Here is a 22,253-nt window from a genome sequence, read left to right on the forward strand (position 1 = left end):
TTCACATTGAAGGACCATTGTTTGGTCTGCAGTGTGAATTTGCAGCCAGTGAGACACAAGTATTAAGATGTACCAGGGCAAAAGAGAAACTAATTCTAGATTATTCAATGTTTTGAACTCATCATTGACTTTGCTTCCTTTCAATAGGACAAATATTTAAGAGTTGACTAAACTCTTATTTTTTTCTTCTCTTTATTTTGTTTTTAGGTTTTTGCAAGGCAAATGGGGTTAGGTAGCTTGCCCAAGGCCACACAGCTAGGTAATTATTAAGTGTCTGAGACTGGATTTGAACCCAGGTACTCTTGACTCCAGAGCTGGTGCTTTATCCACTGCGCCACCTAGCTGCCCCTTCTCTTTATTTAAAAAAAATATAGTTTGGCTTAACAAATAAGAGTGTTGGGCTCAGGGTCAAAAGTACCTAAATTAAAATCTGCCTCTGGCACTTAATAGCTATGTGATACTGGACAAGTTACTTAAGTTTTCTGAGTCTCAAAATTCTTGAAGACATGTACTGTCTTATATGCAGAATCTTTTAGGTAGAGAAAACTCCTATGCTAACACAATGATAGCTCCTTGCTTGATATATTGCCATGTTTAAAATAAAGGAAATAAAACGTGTGAAAGAGATTTTGAATACTTATGCTTGTAAATGACAAATCTAAACTTGGACTGCATTTTATTCTTATCTTCAAAGATTAATAAAGGGGTGTAGAGACAGAAGGAGGAGAGAGAGGAGAGAGAGAAGTAAAGAAGGAGGAGAAGGAAGAGGAAGAAGAAGGAGGAGGAGGAGGAGGAGGAAGAAGAAGAAGAAGAAGAAGAAGAAGAAGAAGAAGAAGAAGAAGAAGAAGAAGAAGAAGAAAGGAAGAAAGATAATACGATTTCAAGAAAGTCTATTTGTGGTTTATCCTGACTAACATTTGTGGTTCCATAATTTATAAGGAGAAGAGCATACATACTGGGTCATATAGGTGGGTAGAATTGTCTTTAAATATAGTGCTCTAGGTTTTCTTTTGCTATGTTTTTACAGTTGTAAATTTATTCTTCTTTTCTCTTTATTCCTCCATTCCGTATACATTGGATCTTAGGAACATGACTTGGAAACAAATAAAGAAAGGCATACATTAATGCATTTAATTCTCCCTTCTTTACCTGGGCCTGCAGGACCGTCTCTTGTTCTTTCAGCATTTTTGTCTGAAGCTTCCACTCAGCTGCTTGATTCAATAACTGTGTGAAAAGAGAATCCAAAAGATGAGAACATAGTACATTCATTCAAATGAGTTTTGGGATGACTTATTATTATAGTTAGTATGTATCCTGCTTGAATGCTGTTTAAAATATTCAGACTTTTAAATGAATTTAAGCTATATGAAACAATAATTTATAAAATCTGGAATGTATGTTGTGACTTTTGATGATGATATGATTAGATTTCATGGAAGAAAAAATAGAAATACAATTTTCCTGATTAGGAAATATAAAATCTAGTAGAATATAAATAACTTCAGGGCAGACTATTTTAAATTTTTCATATTGATATCCTAAGTCCCTTACATGTTGTCTGGCACATGAGCAAAGTGTTAAATAAATGCTTGGATAGAATTAAATTCCCACACAATTCAGCCTTTCACACAATAAGATTCCTTCCTAATATTCCTAATTGATAACTCTCCTTCCTCTATTTGAAGACTCCAAATACTACTGAGAAGACTCAATATTTGAGTTCCATTCTCTAAACAAATCATAGACAATGGCATATCTCAGTGCAGAATACCTGTCTCTTGCCTTGCTCTAAAGGTGGTAAGTTGCATGGTGGCTTGCTCTCTTGATTTCTGAGTTTTATTGGAGAGCAAGAAGTAGAGGTAAGGGAAGAATGTGTTGCATGTAATGGTTCCCACCACTCTCAAATTAATATAGAAGAATATCAATTGGGTCAGTAGCTAGCTACCTTTGGAAAGGGCCACAGAGGAAACAATGAAGTATATTACTGTGATCTACAAAGCCAACAGAAAAGAAGTTAAGTACCTTATTACTTTCTTTCTGATGAAATTCTAATTCATCTAGAAGATGTTCCCATTTGTATTTCTCAGTGTTGTTGAGCTAGCAGATGGCCTTGAACACTTGAACTACCTTTGGCTCATGTAGTAGATTGTTTTTTAATTAATTTTTTTTTTAATTTAAGGCAATGGGGTTAAATGGCTTGCCCAAGGTCACACAGCTAGGTCATTATTAAGTGTCTGAGGCCCGAATTTGAATTCAGGTTCTCCTGACTCCAGGGCCAGTGCTCTATCCATTGCACCCTCTAGCTGTCCCTCATGTAGTAGTTTTAATTGATAATAGAGAGGCAGTTTTGCCAGTAATAGTGGGTCTGATTTCTTGATCTTTTGATAATTATCAGCATGAGAAACATTGGTATCTGTAAGAATGACACTGGCAGGTGTGAGTATACTGCTCTATCCACTGTGGAGATCAAAGGCAGGAGTGGAGAAACCCTTGTGACACAAAAAGAACAAGAGAGATAGGTTATTTCTTGCTAGTTATTACATATGTGCATCTAGCTCACTGGATTATTGGTTTATCCTTCTAGGCATACATGTAGCCTGTGCGACTGCCACTTTCCTTACTCATACGTAGGTAATCCAGATTCTTTCTTTTATTTCTTTACTTATGGCTTCCCTTCTTATTGAGATGGTCCTTATAGTTTGTATCTACCAATCTTAATTCTAAACGCTTAATTCTAAAATCCTAATTCTAAACATCTCCTTCAAAGCTTAGGTCAAACTTAAACTTTACCAATGCTTCCGTTCTCTAAATTTCTACAGCATTTTTTTGGTATCAAACCATTTAGCATTTGAGGATATAAATTATCTATCTTGCTCCCAAGTTATTTCATATATTATATGGATGTTTGTTCTTCTGTGGTCAAATTGTAAATTTCTTTTTTTAAAATAATTTTTACTCTACACTTAAATACAAGAATGAGAAAAGAAAAAAATGACATTGCCATGTACAGAACAAATCACAAGAGAGGTTTCACTATAAAAAAGTTTTCCATTTCAAGAAAGTCAATATAATAATTACTGCACAATGTTCTCAAAGCTGCCCAGATTTTCTTTGAGTCCTTGTTGGTTTTTGTTTGTTCTCTGCTGTGTACTTTTTACTTTTTTTTTTCCTCTTTCCTCCTCCCACCCTAAAGAAGACTACAATCAAGTGAGGAGATATATATATATATATATATATATATATATATATATATATGTATGTATATATATATACATACATATATATATACATGCACACACACATATATATATAGACACACAGATATCTATGTTTGCAGATATCTATAAACATATACATTATACACATATATACCCATACACACATACATAAGACTATGCTTGTTTTCTTCTGTCTATTTCTCTGAAGATGGATAGTGTCTTCCTTCATAAAGCTAAATCTGTCCTTTTTTTTCCTATATAAATCTACTCATTATTTCTTAAATCTACAATATTCCTTTAGGGTTTCAAACAGTATCTTCTTTCATAGGATTTGAAGTTAATTTGAGTATTTATACTAGTCAGAATGACTTGGTTGCCCAAAGTTGTTTTTAAAACAAAACTGCTGTTATTATATACAATGTTCTCTTAGTTGTGCTCATTTCACTCTTCATTATTTCAAGAAAGTCTTTCCATGCTTTTCTAAAATCATTGAGTTCATCATTTCTTATAATAGAATAATATTCCATCAGGGCGGCTAGGTGGCACAGTGGATAAAGCACCAGCCCTGGAGTCAGGAGTACCTGGGTTCAAATCTGACCTTAGACACTTAATAATTACCTAGCTGTGTGGCCTTGGGCAAGCCACTTAATCCCATTTGCCTTGTAAAAAAAACCAAGAATAATATTCCATCATGAATATATGCCACATTTTGTTTAGGAATTACCCAATTGTTGGGTATCCCCACAATTTCCAGTTCTTTATCTCTACAACAAGAATTGCTATGAATATTTTAGAACATGATTGTAAATTTAGAACAGATTGTAAATTTAAAGTCAGAGACTATGTACCTTCTTTCTTTTGATTTTTCCACAATAACCTACATGATGATGGACATAATAGGTTCTTAATAAATGACTATTGACTTGACTTCTTGGTTCAACAAATTGTTAATAGGTACCTATTCTGTGCAAGATGTTTTGTTTGGTGGTGGTATACAAAGATTAAACCCTCAGGAGCTTATAATTTGATAATGTATGGAAAAAATTAAAAGGTGCTCTCCTTTCTATCTTTGTCTCTGTCACTTTATATCTATGCCCTAATATAATATAATACATATATATAGTTGTAATATATGAGAATGTTAATTCTTGCCTTAGAACACATATTAGGAATAATTGTTTTTAAAAGTCAGCTGAATTCAAATGAAAGCTAAAGATCAATATTGATTCCATAGGACAAATCAGGGAAGGTGCCTCTTTGCTTTTGGTCAAAATTATAGATATTAAATGTCACATGTCAAAAATGGCCCTGTTGAAGTCAGCTATTGGACAAATTCATTTAACTGTTTCTCTTGTTGCTCAGTAGTTCTTACCAGGTAGTACTACTGAGAAATGGCTGATGCCAAAAAAACCCAAAGGACATCAATTAAAATTTAGAGGAAAAAGTAGTACAGATTACTATCCCCTTGATCATCTCACCAAGGTGCTTTTTAAGATAAAATGTGGACTTTTCTGTTAGGGGGGTGGCTAGGGTGAAGAAGCTATTGTTTCTTTTTGCATTTAATAATGGAACCCTGTTCCCTCTATGATTATTCATGAACACAAGGGCTTAGGGATTTCTCTGTGACATGAGATTAAAGTATAACAGACAGATGTTTAAACTGATAAGTACATATTCCTTTTCACGCTGGTGTCGCTCCTCTGCTTCCTTCATCATTTCTTGAGCTTGTTCAAGTTTCGCATCCACCAGCTTCTGTTGGAGTTCCCGGTGCTTAAATATTTTATCCAGATGCTGGAGAAGAACAAAGTACACATGTGAGAGATGAAAAAAAGGGTTTATTTATGACAGCTGTAGAATTGTGAGACAATATTCCTCTCAAAACCAAATCCATTGCCTTCCCCTTGAGATTTCATGACAAAAAAGGACCCAATGTCAGAACAGAACTGAAGAGATCAAGAAAAGTGTAATATAGCTCCCTCTTCTGGAGAAGGAATGGAAGCATCATTGGTGGTAACAAAAGTCTTCATATGTGGCTAGAATCAGACATCTAGAGCTGGAAGGAACCACAGTGGTCATCTAGTCCAACCCCTTCATTTTACTGATGAATAAACCGAGGTTCTAGAAAATGAATGGTTTGCTTTTGCTCAGAAAGTTTAAAAGGTAGGATTTGAATCCAGGACCTCATACTCCAGGTAAAGTTCTACTTTACATAGCTGTCTCTCACTAAACCCTGTTGGCTTGCACCTTTTAAGTTCCATTGTAGGTAAAATCTCTTCAGTTTGCTTCCCAGGGCTGTCTAACATTGCATTTTAATCACTTTTTAACATTTCCTGCATTTAAAATAATAATTTATACAATACCTGCTTTTAAAAATAGCAGATCTATTAAGTGAGATATCCAATAACTTTGAAGGAGTTCAGAGTGAGAATTCACTTTTTTCTTTTCATTATCTTCCCTAATGTTGTTAAATCATCTACTGTATTAAAGAGGGAAGACATCTTAGAAGCAGAGCATTGTTACAATTGCAAAAGATCTTCAAGATCATCTACTGCAATCTCCTCTTTTCATAACTGAGGAAACTGAATCTTTTACTGTGGCTTTTCCCCAGTCATACAGTTAGTTAGGGACAGACATACACATTCTAATTCTTAATCTCCCTGAATTCTGCAAGGTGATTGAAGATTTACAATGATGCTTTTACAAAATTGTAATGACTTTTTTTCCCCACAGAATCACCAAATTTCAGATTTGAAAAAGGAGCTCAGAGGTCATTCAATCTAATCCATGTTTGAAGAAGAATTCCTTCTCTAACACTTCTGACAATAATGATAATGATAATAATAATAATAATAATAATAATAATATAATTGTTAGCATTTATGTAATGCCAGTGGGTCCTACATACTGTTCTAAGTGCCTGACAAATATTATCTCATTTGATGTTCACAACGATCCTGGGCCTAAGTAGGTATCATTATTATCTTTATTTTACAGTTAAAGAAATGAGGCAATGAGAAGTTCAGTGACTTGCCCAAGGTTACACAGCTAGTAGGTATTACAATCTACATTTGAACTTAGGTCTTCTTGACTACAAATCAGTACTCCATGTATTGTACCAATTAGCTGCTTAGTAACCATTGGTCTTCCAGTCTTTACTTTAAGAATTCCAGTGATTTAGAACCTACCAAGTCTTTATTCTGGCTTCAAGAAAGCTACATAAATCACTGTGATCACAAGATGGTCAGTTCTAATTCTAGACTAAACTGTATACTAATGACCTGACAGTAAATAACTAAGGGTTAAGGAACAGAGTGAAAATGCAGAGAGACAAATGTTCTTTTGCTCTCACCACATTCAGAGGTTGATCTAATTTTAACTCAATCCTGGAATCAGAGTAGGATTCTACAGTGGAGAGTGCCTCAGATAATTAGAAGTGGCCCCAGGTTATCTAATTTGGAATACTTCTGAGTAACTGACTTTAAATTCTACCTCTTTAAACTTTAATTGTTTGACTCAAACAAGACATTTTTGTCTTAGTCTGTAAAATGAGATTAGACTGAAAGTTCCTTTCATTTCTAACTTTTTGATCCTATATAATTATCCTTTTTAATCACTTATCATTCTCCATGTATCAGTCTACATAGACACTTTTAGAGCTGGATTGAAATCTGTGAGCTGGAAGGTTGCATGACAAAACTTTCACATTTGTCTTACCATGTGACTACTTTCTTGGAAAAGCATTATTACAAAATTTAGTACTCAACATGTTTCTATTGAGAGATGACAACATTTTTATTGCCATCCTTGTGTATCAGAATGCTATAAAGCTTCTTTGGTGTTCTACAATAATACTAAAAAAATTGGCTTAACCATTCACACTTGAAAAACTAGGTGGATGAAAAATGCAAAATGCTTAAATTGTGATAGTCAAATGTTGAATTAGTCTGCCTGTCTTATCTATTCTCTCTCTCTCTCTCTCTCTCTCTCTCTCTCTCTCTCTCTCTCTTAGATAGGTAGTTCAGATAGAGAAGCTGAGCCCAAAGGGAGTCATAAGGCTAGATTCTATTTGGAAAAATGGCCATTATCTTTGATAATGCTAATAATTTAGAATTACAATTATACTTCTTAAAACCACTATTCTTCTGATAGAGAGGTAGCATGGTATATAAAGGATGAAATCCTGCTTTGAAATAAGGGAGATCTGCGTTTAAACCCTATCTTGGGTCTACATTGACTATGGGACCCGAGCTCTTCATGCAACACTCCAAGATAAGTTGTCTATTAGTGGAAGGAATTTCCATCGAGGTGTTTCTTTTACTGATGAAGTTCAGATGCAAACCAAAGCACAAATAAAGAAAATCTCCCCCTTCCCCTCTCTATCAATCTAATCCATCTATTTCCTAGGAATATATATACACACACTATTTGTCTATAAGTGAGGCATGGTATACCAATTTCAAAAGACTTAAATTACAAAAAAGTAAAGGCAATGAAACAACATATGATAATATTTCACCACCAACAAACCTGTCAAAAAGTGATGCAAAAGACATTATTGAGGAACCATATCATCTGAAAAGAAATTGAGGTCAGTTATACATGAGAATGAAACATTATGGATGGATAGTCTGAGTGCTATTGGTTGATACCTTGATGATACTAAAAAAACCAGAAGATAGCTTTCATTCCAATTCGGAAGTCGTCTGTGCCAGGAGAAAACAAAGGATATGAATTGTATAGGATGACATAGTTGCAATCCACATAAGTGAAGGAAGCATCCACACTGATGGAATCATGTATGTACTCAAGAAGAAAGAGGAGGTTGCTAAAATCAACTCCCTTTTCTCAGAATATTGGGCTATCTTCCAAAGAGAAAGCTGTGGTTTTTATTAAATAACTTCATGTAACTTTTTATTTTTTTCTAGTTACAGTGATGATGAAAATTCAGATGACTTTCTTGAATTCTTTCAAATTAGTGATTTAGTAATGTGCTCTCTGAAAGCTATTCCTAAATATTAGTCCTTTAAAGAGTCGGTCAAAACCTTATTCCCCCAATATCCTTAACTAATAGTAACTAGCATTTACAGAACACTTTTAGTTTTTTTTAAAACTCTTAACATAATCTCATTTGATCTTCACAACAATTTTGTGGATTATTATAGATGAGGAAACTGAGGCCAAAGAGATTAAGTGATCTGCCCAATGTTACGTGGTTAGTACATATCTGAGACTTTTCTTGGATTCCAAGAATAGCACACTCTCCACTGTGCCATCTATTGCCCCTATTCCTGCTGTTCTCACCTCTTCTCTGAGTTCATACTGATCAATGATGCTTTTCAGTTTTTCGGCTAGCTCTGTGTTCTCTTGGCATAGTGTCATGTTTCTTTCACTCTGTTGCTCAATCTGAGCCTGGATGTCACTCAGGGTGCCCTGAAAATGATTTGTGATTTCTTTTCTTTTCTCATCTTCCTCACGTGCTCTCAGGAGAGTTTCTTCCTATTGAAAAAAAGAACAATGTTTGAGTTTAAGAGTTTCCACAACTCCCCCCATCCTCAGATTTACAAAATGTTTTCAGGCCAAAGATCGATAACAAGGTGAAGAGAAAGAATAGTTAAACATGTTTTGAATTTTTTCCAAAATCATATTGCTTAACCATGAAGTAACTAAATAAGGAATATACATGATACAAATATCAGTGATGGCTGAATAGTTTCTGGAAACAGGTACTGTGAACACTTTATATCCAATAGTATTTATGAATCTACCTATCTGAAAGATGACTGACTCCAGCTGAGTGATTGAATGTGCTGCAGTGATTTCTACTAAATCCACAATACCCAGTTCTGATCTGACTGTGTTTGACTGAAAACAAAGGTCACTCCTTTGCCTGGAATTAATAGTGATAGTGAAGATCATCTGCTACATCCTGGCTTGCTGTAAAAAGGAGGAAAACCAGCCTTGCATCCCTAAATAGGCACCAAGACACATCAACAATATCACTGAAATCTCATAAGCATACCCTGATAAATAGTACATTCTCCTCTCTATTAAAAAAAGGTTCCTTAAAAGATCAATAATAAGGTGAGCTAAAAGACTCACTGAACAGTTGCTCTAATCTTGGCAACTGCTGGGGAGTAGTGAGCTTTTGTTGAAAAGCACAGTCATGTGTCTCACAAGATAATCGACAGGTTTACTGGAAAATTCTAATTCTGGATGCAATGATAAGTTTCAAACCCTTCTAAAACTCTAAAATAAATAACTAATTTTCCCTTCTTTTACTTTGTTAGAATGGTAGAATTGGAAATTAACTTTCATAATGTCATTTCTTTTCCCTTTTTTCTTCTAAATCAAAACTCTCCATTCACTCAGACTCACTGACAATATACCAAAATTTCCAAGACATCTATATTGAGTTCTGCTTGTTTTGTGAATCTTATTCTCATTCTTTTAGAGGAAAAGGATTTAATACTTCCATGAAAAAATAAAGATAGAGACACACAGCTGGCAAATCACATATAGATATTGAAGAGTTCTTTTATAGTCTGTTTGATTAATTTATAATATACAAGGACATTTTATGCATTCATCAGTGGAAAGTAAAAACTATATAGTACAGCACTTTCTAACAAAAGTGTCTAACTAGTCCAAATGAAGTCCTGAAGAACCTGTATGTTTATGTGTGTGTGTGTGTGTGTGTGTGTGTGTGTGTGTGTGTGTGTGTATGTGTGGAGATAGGATGGGGAGATCGGGAGAATTTTTGTAACCCATAGTAGTTATTCTCCAAGCAAGGATATGTTGCAATTAGCATTGTTGGAGGGAACATTCAAATTGATGAAGTCACAATTTGAGAATTCAAGTATTTTAAAAGTTTAAAAAGTACTTTCCTTACAATTATTCTGTGAGATACATAGCATAAGAGCAAATGCTCTTATTCTGTTTGTCACCTGAGCTCACTACTCACATCTCCAACTTACTGCCAAGCATTTTTTTCATTTCATTTGCACTGATTAAGTTCTTATCTCTGTGTGAGCCACTATGGAAGTGCTGTAGATATAAAGGAAAAAAATCTCAAACTATTCATGCCCTCAAGGAACATATATTCTATTCTTAGACATAGCATGTACAAAAGTTAAATTTAATACATAAAAAATACTTGGCTATATTAGAGATTAAGGATGGATAAATGCAAATGGAAGAGATAATACTTGAACCCTTGGAAGCTGATGAGCTTACTGAAAGAACATGTATATATATATATATATATGTATATATATGTGTATATATAAATACATATATGTATATATATATATATGAGAGAGAGGGAGAGAGAGAAAGAGAGAGAGAGAGAGAGAGAGAGAGAGAGAGAGAGAGAGAGAGAGAATACTAGGCGGAACTCTGAGAAATCCTGTAGGTTAAGTGGGCATGAAAGACTGATATTGAACTAGCAAAGGAAAGGAAGAATGGTTAAACGGGTAGAAAGAGAGAGCTAACAAAGAGCAGCATCACCAAAAAATTGAACTTCCAGTACCTAAAAAGAAACATGTCCAAAACCAAACTTTTCAATTTTTCTTCTAAAACTTACTTCTCTTTCTGACTTTACTATTTCTTCTACAAGTAGTACATTCTCCTGTAATAAGAGTTTTGGTGTTGTCTTTGAAACTTCATATTCTTTCAACTCTCATAAGTAACTGATTACCAGGTGGTGTTGATTCTACCTCCATAACAGCTCTCATCTTTCCCTTCTTCTAGTCCCATTGCTACTATCCTAGGACAGGCTCTCAATATAATCTACCTGAACTATAGCAAAGCTCTAATAGGTATTCTCACCTTCATTTTCCTCTCTTTTATCCATATCCTTCCAGACTAATCTTTATACATGGATCTGTTTATATCACTTCTCTGCTTAAAAATCTTTAGCAGCTCTTTACTACCTCAAAATAAAGTTCTAATGACATTCAAGTCCCTCAACAACCTGGCATGAATCAATCAAGTGTTTACCTATCTAGTCTTATCTTGAATTTCTCCTCAGCATATATTTTATGTTCCAGCTAAGTTGAACTTCTTATTCCTTGTCAAAGTATTATAAGTTCCTCAAACTATATTCCTGGTAAAAAGACTGATTTCTAAAAAAAGAACCAGCCTTCATGTCTCAGGCACCTTTGTCGCTAGGTGAGAAGTCAAGAATTGTGGGTCTCTCCCCCATGTTAGTTACAAACTTGGGAAGACAAATGATTAGAAAGCTGGAAAAAACTTGTCTTGTCCTCACAAGGCTTAAAATTACAGGAAGAGAGAACAATCCATCAGATAGTATTATAGAAGGATGAAAATCTTTGAGGAGCAAGTGGGCAAATTAATAGTATGCAATCTTTATAAGTCAGGTCATCAAGGAAGTTAATGATTTTCCCTATCCTTTGTTTTTGGATAAATATTTCCCTCTCAGGGGGGCAGCTAGGTGGTGTAGTGGATAAAGCACTGGCCCTGGAGTCAGGAGTACCTGGGTTCAAATCTGGTCTCAGACACTTAATAATTACCTAGCTGTGTGGCCTTGGGCAAAGCCACTTAACCCTGTTTGCCTTGAAAAAAAAAATATTTACCTCTCTTGGTTTAGGGAGTCATCTTGGGTAGATGGCTTTCATCTATAGGTTTCATGGTAAATCTTGGAGAATAAATTTCATGTTTAATTTAAATTTCTTTTTTAACCCTAATGTTTTAAGGTTTATACCCCAAAAGATACTCTGAATTTTCTTACCATCACACAGTTGCTTACACTGTTTCCTGTGCCTATGGTTTGGATTCCTTTTCATGCTTTAAAGTCCAACTCACAGACCATCTTCTACGTAAAGTTTTCTTTTGTACTTCTTGTGGGAAGCAACTTTCTATTTCACACCCTGTTTTTGTGTGGGATGATGAAACATCATCGAGTTGGTCACAGGATGATAAATTTTCTAGTCACAGCAATTCTCAAGGTTGCCTTCTCAGATGTAGAAGGTTACCATCTACACTGGAAGAAGGAAGATGGGATTTGACATTATAGTTCTCTTAAATATATTAAAGTAATATAAATTATAATTTAAGAATTAAAACTCTGTATTCACATATGTGTGTATGTGTATAAAAATAAATAAATAAATGTGTGTATGTACATAAGTATGTATTTGTTGAATGGCATTTTTGTTCCTGGTCCTATTTTTGAGGTATTATAGAGGTTAAGAGAGACCATACCCAATATCCTTGAGGAATCAGCTCAAAATAAGTAGGATTATAAAAAATCTTGTAATGTACATGTGATTTTTTTAAGAGCTCATTATTTTAAAACAAATGGTAATATTTACTCTGTATATGCTCATTTGGAACTGAATTGGAATGGGTACAGGTGAAATTCTGATCAACTTAGAATCAGGTCTGTGTTGGCAAGGCACTGTGAAAAGGGAATCAAAACTTGGAGTCAAAGGACCTGGGTTCAAATCCCTCAATTTTTTAAAATTTTTTTGCAAGGCAATAGGGTTAAGTGACTTGCTGAAGGCCACGCAGCTAGATAATTATTGTCTGAGGCTGAATTTGAACTCAGGTCCTCCTTACTCCAGAGCCAATGCTCTATCTACTGTACCACCTAACTGCCCCAGAAATATCTAGTATTAAGAAGCCAGGCACTTTGCTAAGAAGTGAGGATATAAAAAAAGATGAAAAAATTTTAGAATTCATTTAGTCTAATCCTTTTATTTTATTGAAGATGAAACAGAGACCAAAAGAGGTTTAAATGATTTCACAACTACTCATATCCAAGCTGGGGCTAAAGCTGTGTGCATCTCTTGAATTCTGATCCAATGTGGTTTTCATTATTTTATAATCTCTCTCTTTCTCTCTCTGAGAGGGATATAAAAAACCACAAATTAGAGTGTTTTTATTGCTTTGCTGGCCAACAGTAGGAAGGAAAAAGGAAATCTTCACAGCATGAAGCAAACCCAGATTCATAGAATGTTCGAGATGGAAGAAACCTTAACAATGTCTTTTAAAGATGAGAAGACAGAGACCCAGTGAGTTTAAGTGGTTGGTTCATGGACACACAAACTGAGGAGGAGCCAGCACTAGAAACCATGGATCGTGGCTCCTCTTTTATCTATTTTATGATTTAAAGTTTAGTCTTGAACCCCAATATGACAATGTTGGAATTTTACAAAAAAAATAGCTTTGCTAACAGGTAAAGAAAAGCAAGTAAAATAAAACAGCTTCACTGATTTGAAAATCACTATTATTTTACTATTAGCTGAGCTGAAGTATTTTGTTGTTATAATTAAGCAAAATCTTCTTAGAATATACAGATTAAAAATGTAAATAAAATCGCAAGAGAAAAATACCTAAAATGCTTACAGGAACAAGCTTTCTCTAGCACCTTCAAATATTTTAGATCAAGTGCTCTTAATTTATTTTGTGTTATGAACTCCTGAGCAGGTTAGTGAAGTCTATGGATTTGTTCTCAGGATCATATTTTTATATAATTTTATATAATTTATATAATTAGAGGGCAGCAAAAATAAAGATCATCTACCATGAAGGAGTCTGTGGACCCCAGGTTAGGAATCTTTGCTTCAGATATACCAGTTTAAAATTAAGGAGGTGGTGGTGATGATGAAGGGTATACAAGATGTCTAAATTCCCTTGAAACTCTAAAACTCTAAGACTTAGAATCATAAAATTTTTCATCAAGGCAGTTAACCTGGAAGTGCCTCTCCTAGTCACCTCTTCACTAATCTGAGGTAAGTTTTATTTCTTACAAGTATATTATGATCTTTCTTGAAAATTATACTATTATATATATATAAATATATACACACATACACATACATATATATATATATATATATATACATGTGTGTGTAAGATCATGACCATGATGTGGTCATGACAAATAATGTTCCTTCCTCTCTCCATCAATCCATATAGTTAATCTTCCATATCTTCAAATCCCTTTATTCTTCATTTCCAAATAATATTCTAGCTGAAGCTTTGCTGGAGCAATGAAATAGTAATTCTGAAAAGGGTCTAGGTTTGGTGTCAGGCGACTTGGTTGGCCTCTGCTACTAATGACTTTTGGAAATTTAGGCAAAACATTTTTCCTATCTGGGACTCAGTTTCTTCATCTGTAAAAACAGAGGTTGGGATAGTTGATCTCTTAGTCCCTCTTAGCTCTAAAAACCTAGATCCTTAAATGTTAAATTAAAAATTAAACAGGAGAATATAGATAAACATATCAGACTACTGCTAGGGAATACAATTCTCAAGTTACAAAGATTTCCCTCCCGCAGTCCGTGTTTATTATTTTCTTCAGCACAGCCTTTGCAACAATGCCAGGTTTGAATGCTACTGAAACCATTGCTCCTGGCAACAAGGTAACCTGAGATTTAGAGATGCTCATCACACTGGATTCCCCATTTCCCAGAGAACAAATGTGATCTCCTGATTAAAGAAGAGGTCAAGGTTTTAGGATTTTCAGTTTGTTCTGCTTTTCTGTCTACGCTTTGCACATTCAAGAAAGTCTTTTAATCTCCCCCCCCCCCCATCTCAGTTTATCCCCTTGTGAGTAAGGGGAATAATGCATACCTCATAGGAACATTGGTGTTTAATTAATTAATGTTTGTCAAATGCTTCAGGATCCTTAGTTGAAAAGGAGTATTGTAGAAGTGGGAAGTATTATCTATTAGAGAGCAGTATCTTGCCAGCACTAAACAGAGCCAGTGTCTGTGTGTAATCAAATTAACCACACTGCTGAAGGCTTACGCCATAATTAGTGAAAACACATACAGACAAGTGGAGTGATCACTCCATTATTTTTAGTAGGAATTATTGTCTGAAGAGCTCCCATGTTTCCCCAATCCTTTCTGTGTGCCTATTTACAGAATGACTGTTCTAATGCTTATTATAACATTACCTTGTCAGTTACCTTGTCTATAGTTTTTCATGTAAGTCAAACCGTTTTCAGAGATTTCCATTGTAAACGCTGAAAGTTTTGGGTCCTTTGAAAATTTGTGCATGGATGGGACTGAAAACCACCGCTTTATAGGGCTGCTAGATGGCACAGTGGATAGAGCACCAGCCCTGGAGTTAGGAGGACCTGAGTTCAAATTCGACCTCAGACACAATAATTATCTCACTGTGTGACATTGGGCAAGTCACTTAATCCCATTGCCTTGCAAAAACCAAAAAAAAGAAAAGAAAAGAAAAGAGAAAGTCACCACTTTAAAATAACTGAGAAGCAACATGTTGTGTATATATATATATATATATATATATATATATACACATATATATATATATTGATGTTAGGAGTCAAGGGAGTTGAAGATAGAATTCTAGCCTGGGAGTCAGAAAGTTTTGAGTTCAAATCCTCTCTTGGACTCTAACTGTGTCACCTTAGGCAAGTCATTTTACCTATCTGCCTCAGTTTCCCTATCTGTAAAATGGAGTTAATACCTTCCTCATAGGGTTGTTATAAGGATCAAATGAAATGAAATATGTAAATAACCTTAAAACTTGATATAGATGCTAGTTATTATAGCAATAATAATCATTATTATTACAGATATTTCCTAGGTTTGAGTCATAGCTTGGTTACTTCCTTGCTCTATGACCCTGGACAAGTCATTTCACTTTTGTAGGCTTCTGTTTTCTCTACTATAAAATAGGGATAATAATACCTACTCCATCTACCTCATAAGATTGATGTGTGAGATCAAATAAGATATGTATCTATGGGAAACAGTTCATAGAACATAGTTTAAGAGCTAGAAGGAAACTGCGAAGTCACTGAATTCAAGCCCCTCATCCTCTAGATGAGCAAACTGAGCCCAAGTAATTTTGACCAAGACTAGAAAATGATTAATATAGAGACTGCCATACTAAAAGGCCAAGAAAACCCTCTGAGATGAAAAGGCCTGTCTAGGCCAGGATGGGTCCAATTTTTATATTTTTTATGCTTTCTTTTTCTTCTACCTGTCCTGGGTCTAGAATGTTACCCATAGGAATATGTGAGGGAGTGAGGGGCCAAGAAGGGAAGGGAGGCCAAGAAGGGGAGTGTATCCCCAGAAACTGATCTTGTTAAATTAAATTAACAATTAAAAACCAACTGTTTACTAAGTGTTCCAGGAACTACTCTAGGCCCCCAAAGATAAAAAGAATCAATTCCTTCTCTCTAGGAGTTTGAACTGTATAGGGGAGATGGGAGAATTTGGAGTCTGTTTTCCTTTTCAAGAAAAGTAATAAATTCTAGGAGAACAAAAATCTCTGAGAACAAAGTGGGGAGAGTTCTCATAAGTACTTAGCTTATGAAATATGGATATAGAATTAGAATAGTACTGCTTTAATCTTATAATGCTCTCTGAGTTCATCATTTTAACCCCAATAGTTTTCCTTTAAAATTTAATATTTGAGTGCTAACTAGTGAAACTTTTTTTTTAAAACTTCCACCTAGTTTTTAAGGAACAGAGAAAAAGAGAAAAATCCATCTTTGTTCTTTTTCTCCTGCAGGGAGGAGCTCAGAAAGTCAGATCTGGGGGAAAGGGCTGGTAACAGCTAGATACCAGTAGGGGTCACCAACACCCCAGGCCTGGGGCTTGTCAGAAAATAAAAGTGGACTCAAAAAGCTCCCAGAAAGTCCAGGGAATTCCTAAGGCACCTAAGGTGCACTTGGCTTTTCTTCATCCAGGGAACTGAAAGAGGGGTTGTCATGAATACAGGGGAAATATATGGGGCTCCAATTCTGCCCCAGAGGAGCCTGCTCACCTTGAGAGTTTTGTTGTGTCTCTGAAGCTCCCGGCACAGACTTTCCAACTTGCTCCGGGCCAGGATGGCTTTGCTGTGCTCACTCTGCAACTGGTCCTTCTCCTTGATGATCTGGGCCTGTCTTTTCTGCAGGTGCTTCAGCTGCTTCTGCTCAGCCCGGTGCTCTTCCAGCTGCATGTGTGTGAAGGAGAGAGGAAAGAACATGAATTCTCATGTGGTAGAGATAAGCAGTGCAGAAGATGAAAGATTAAAAAAAAATCCCTTGGAATTTGCTTCTTGGAAATGTTTAAGGACTCATCTCCATCTGGGTCTATCTCCAATCTCCTTTTCAGTAGCCTCAGAAATAATTATGGGAACCCACAAACTTATAAATCTTCTTAATTTCTCATCCCTTTCTACTATTTAAATGCTTTATCTATATTGGTCTTTTGGGTCCTGACTCCTGTCTTAAAACAGAGGAATTGTCTTAGAATGCATAGATGATGCCAGATCTCAGAGATCAGATAGCTACATAATTATTAGGAAGTTACCTTCCAGGAACATTTTTACCTTTTTTTTTTTTTGAAAGGCAGCATAGTAAAATGACCAACGTCATATCTTCAAATTCTATTTCTGACATTTATTTGCCGGGTGATCCTGGCCTAGCTGGGGTCTCAGTTTCCTCATCTGAAAAATAAGCATAGCTCATTGCCACTTAGTAGGAAGGTAAGTAAGAGGTAGTTGATCCTCATTTATGATAATCAGATGAGGTAACATGTAAAGTTCTTGGTGAACCTTAAACATCATCTATAAGATATTACTTTTAATGTTTTATTAAAAAATTAATAATGAACTTCAGTAAAACCAATAAAACTTTGATTAATAACTTTCTAACCAAAATTTCAATATGCATTATTCAATATGTAATATTACAACAATTTTTCAGTCACTCAAGTTAAATTCTTATCAGGATTATTTGTCCATTCATCAGAATTCATTTTTTCTCATTCACTTGTATTTTACATAATATATATATATATGTTTCTGGTTCTTTTTTTTTTTTTTGCTTTGCTTCTGAATTATTTCTATGATTTTTGCCTTGCTCCTCAAAAACAACTCTTTTGTGCAACTGTGGGAAAAAAGAGGAAAGGGATGGCCAGGTGGTGGGGGGTCCCATAGCAACTGAAGCATAAAATCTTCTTTCTTGTGTTGTTTTCTTTCATTTTTTTTCTTGGAGGGAGGTCTGAGAAAGAGGTACATATGGAACCAATGTACACTAAATCACCTGAACATTGTCGGGTTTTTCCCAGAGCTACCGAGATAGCCATTGGGTGGCAGTGTGGTTTTTATTTTGCTATGCTTTGGCTCAGCTCTACCTCTCCAGAGGCAGGGAGAATGGGGACTGAGCCTCTTCTAGAAACTAAAGGACTGAATGTGTTCAGTTGCCTAAGTTAGCACAGCTGCTAGAAAGGAACAGTCAAGCTAATGTTTTTGATTTGTTTTGTTTTTATGGGGCTATTTCTATCCCTGGACTTGAACTAAAGTCCCTTCAGAATAAACTGTAATTCCCTGTAGGCAACCTTCCAGGTGGCAACATCCCTGGACCCTGCAGTGGAAGGCTAGCTAACAGAGGTACATTTGGGAATTTTTTCTACCTTGGGCAAAACAACTAAAGGGGAGCAAGTGTTGCAGTCTGATTAGAGGGCAACTCTTCTTGTGATCTCTCCTTATTTCAGATCCCAGAACCACATTTCTTCCCCTATCTTGAGCTGCCTTTCCCTCCAGGGGTCAATGTAGCGTTTTAACTGGATAAGAAACAACCCATATCATCTCTTTTCTTTGCAGATCTTTGCTAGTTCCTCACTCTGTCTGTCTTCTTCCACCATCCCCCACTCTGTGAGGGTACAAGATAGTCCAGTTATAAGTGGAATTTGTACCCTTACCCTCCACCCCCCCTATATACAATGGCTTGTTACCCTCATTCCTTAACCCTTCCTGGAGGCTACCTCCTCTCAAGAGAGAGAAACCTGTAAAGTGTACAGATTGTAAATGATGGGGGGAAAATGTATGCTTTCCCCACCTAAGCACCCAGAACAAAGACCAGGCAGACCTGTCCGAGTTTTGATTATTATCTAAAAACTCCTCCTACTCTATGAGTAGCTTTTATAGATTGTCAAAGCCTGGACCAAATCCTTTAGTTTATAGATACATTGTATTCTGAGAAATGGCAGTGTTCATCTTGTTGAGAAATATTGGTCTTTGTTTTCTTGAACTGAATGTGCCACAGTAACTCTTTTAAGGTTCCCACCATTAAAATGACAAAACAAAACAAAAGCCAAAGTCACTGTCATCCTTACAGAATAAGCTAGAGAGACATGTTGTCATATTCTGTACTCATACTTTTGAACAATTTCCACTCAGATCAGGGGGGAGTCATCCCAGAGAAAAATTAGACACATACACATGATGATTTGCTACTGAAATTGATATCTTAATAGTGGCACAATTAGAAAATGAGTGACATTTTGTTAGAATGGTTTCTTGTGTAAAATTCTTGTTTATAGGGGTAAATGAGGCCCTTTCATTGGGTAATCCACTTATTAGACAAATATAATTTGATTAAATTTGAACTAAACTGTCTTATGCTTATTTTTAGCTTTTGGTGAATTTTTTTAATTCCTGAAAGAGAAATGATTTGAATATTTCCTTTAGAGAACTAAAAACTTAGGCACTCTGTGGATTTGCTTCAATGACAATATAGAAGATCCTTATATTATATGAATGGGAGGAGCTAGTTCAAAACTTAGCCTTTGATCATATAATATTTTCTTGAATTATAGGATTTTAACTCTACATCAAAATTCACTATGAAGTTATCTTTTTTGGTCTGAGAATGAAAACTCTTTTCTCTGTTACTGGATATGCCAGTCTTTTAGTTCAAAGTTACTTTTTAAAGAATAATTATCTTATTTTTATTGCCCCTTTTGTTTTTATATTGTCCTTAATTTTGAATATATTTCTCTCCATTAGAGAGAAAGTTGACTCTTGCAACAAAGAACTCAAAAGAAAGAGGAAAAAGAGATGGAATAACCATGTCTATGAGTATATGATGTATTCCACATTCATACTCACCCACTTCTGCAAGAAAGGAAGGAGGTAAAAATGATTTTGTTTTTAATACTCCAAACCTGTACCTAGACTCTTTAATGACAGTAAATAATTTTGGTTAAATGAAATGTGTTCTAGAAATCATGACTTTTTAGAAATGTTTTTAATGTCCTTGGATCAAGGGTGTATTCAAAGTCTTAGGGCAGTTTACTGCTTGGATTCTCTGACTAGCTTTCAGTGTATATATACAATAGACCAAAGACCAAAATCTGTTTAAAAGTGGACACAATCTTATTGTTAAAATGCAGTAAGCTTCACTAAGACTTTTAGGATATTCTGTATATACACGATCATGAAAGATATATTGATTTTCATCTATAAAACCTTTTTATTTTTTTCTTTCAAAGAAAACATGGATCTGTTATCACCTGTAGTGATTACAGATGCACCAGACCCAGTTACTTTCAGGTACTAGGTCTAAAGTACTGCTTGCCTTGGAATCTACTGCCCAGTACAGTAAGTACCCACTATGTTGTTTGCCACCACCACAATATTGCTGCTGCTCTTTCAGGGCTTTGGATGTTTCATCTCTTAGAATAATACTGCCAGTTATGGAAGAAATATTTGCTAGACACTCTATCACTTAACCATTTGAAGCAATCATTTAAAAGTGACAACAGTGCCCCATTACCATTGAATACTTTGGGAAGTAGGGCCAGATGGTTGGAGCCATCTTCCACATGGGGAACAGGGAGCTGGTAAGGCTGCCGTTACCGAGCAAACAATAATACATCAACTTTGTGTGGACCCTCAGCACTGAGGTAAAGAAAAAGGAAGCCATCATTGACCCCTAAGTCTATGCTCTAGTACCTCCTTATTCCTTCTCCATCATTGAACCAATTAGAATAGGGCTTCTAATTCTCAACTCTCTTTGGATCTGGATTTGGAATCCTCACATTCAAGAAACTATTGCATTATGTTGAAGCATATTTGTTTTTTTCTCCCCTTCTTCACCAAATCATATGAGAAAATCAACAGTGTCTTAGTCTGTTATAACCATCAAGGCCTCAGACACCAGGTTTCTGGTCATCAGGATGCTGTCTAACATCATTGGCCTTAGGAACTCTTGATGGGAGGTTTTTTCCCTTTTTGGGGGGAAGTGGCTATTCTTGGCCTCTTTTCCTCATCTCTCTCTTACCTAATCTTAATCACAGGATGAATGCTGTCTCAGTCAAACTGTGACCTGGGAAAGACCTAACTTTAAAAGGCCAAAGTCTCCCACTGCATCCAGTGCTATCTCGAGTTGTCCTGATCCATATCTGGCCATGGACCCAGATGTCTCAGGAGGAGAAAGTGAGGCTGATGGCTTTGTATAGCCCCCCCCCCACTTAAATCCAATTCATGTCATGTAATGGCATCACCTCCCTGATGTCATGGTTTTCTTTGAGAACAAAGGGCAAACATTAATCAGTCTAATGGGAGACAAAAATCCTTCCTTGTATAGGGCATTTCTGGGTGTGCATGATCTTTCTGCTAACTTGGACTGAGACAAATGAACTGTAGTATGCTGATGAATCTTTTGGACTGATAGACCCAGGAAATGTGGTAAGATGTTTTTTAGGTTTTTTTTTTTTTTTTTTTTTTTGGCAAGGCAACAGGTCTTGCCCAAGGCCACACAGCTAGGTAATTATTAAGTGTCTGTGGTTGGATTTGAACTCAGGTACTCCTGACTCCAGGGTTGGTGCTCTATCCACTGTACCACCTAGCCACCCATAAGTTTTTTAAGATCTTTTTTTAATGATCTTATCTAAAGCATCAATACTCATGAAAAATTAAATATACAAGGAACAGAAAAAAGGATAAAACTATGAACTTCCATTTTATGTAGTTTGTTTTATAAGCACATATTAGATTTAATACGATAGTAACAATACTACTTAGCTATTTTGTGTCTCCTTTCTAATTCCTCCATTCCTTTCTGTGTATTTTAAAATATCTTTGATGTTCTTTTTTAAAAATTGTATTAATATCTCTATTCATTAACTCTCTTACCTCACAATTTCTTTCTCCTCTCATAGAAACCTTCCTTTATAAGAAATAAGTATAGCCAATCAAAAAAATGTACTCATTGATTTTATTTGATATTTCAAATCTCATTTTGCACCTCAAGTC

General features: G+C 35.5%; 1 protein-coding gene across 1 annotated transcript in view; it reads right to left on the reverse strand.

Moving 5' to 3' along the window:
* The window catches only part of TXLNB (taxilin beta), a 78,661-nt gene that overhangs the window by 15,192 nt on the left and 41,216 nt on the right, over positions 1 to 22,253 (reverse strand). The window contains exons 4-7 of the mRNA XM_074187705.1: positions 16,995 to 17,165; positions 8,520 to 8,714; positions 4,890 to 5,009; positions 1,150 to 1,224 (exon numbers count right to left, since the gene is read on the reverse strand). Coding sequence (XP_074043806.1) covers positions 1,150 to 1,224; positions 4,890 to 5,009; positions 8,520 to 8,714; positions 16,995 to 17,165 — 561 coding nt within the window. The remainder of the gene's footprint in view (positions 1 to 1,149; positions 1,225 to 4,889; positions 5,010 to 8,519; positions 8,715 to 16,994; positions 17,166 to 22,253) is intronic.

This window comes from Macrotis lagotis, chromosome 5 (assembly GCF_037893015.1).
Source record: "Macrotis lagotis isolate mMagLag1 chromosome 5, bilby.v1.9.chrom.fasta, whole genome shotgun sequence".
NCBI lineage: Eukaryota > Metazoa > Chordata > Mammalia > Peramelemorphia > Peramelidae > Macrotis > Macrotis lagotis.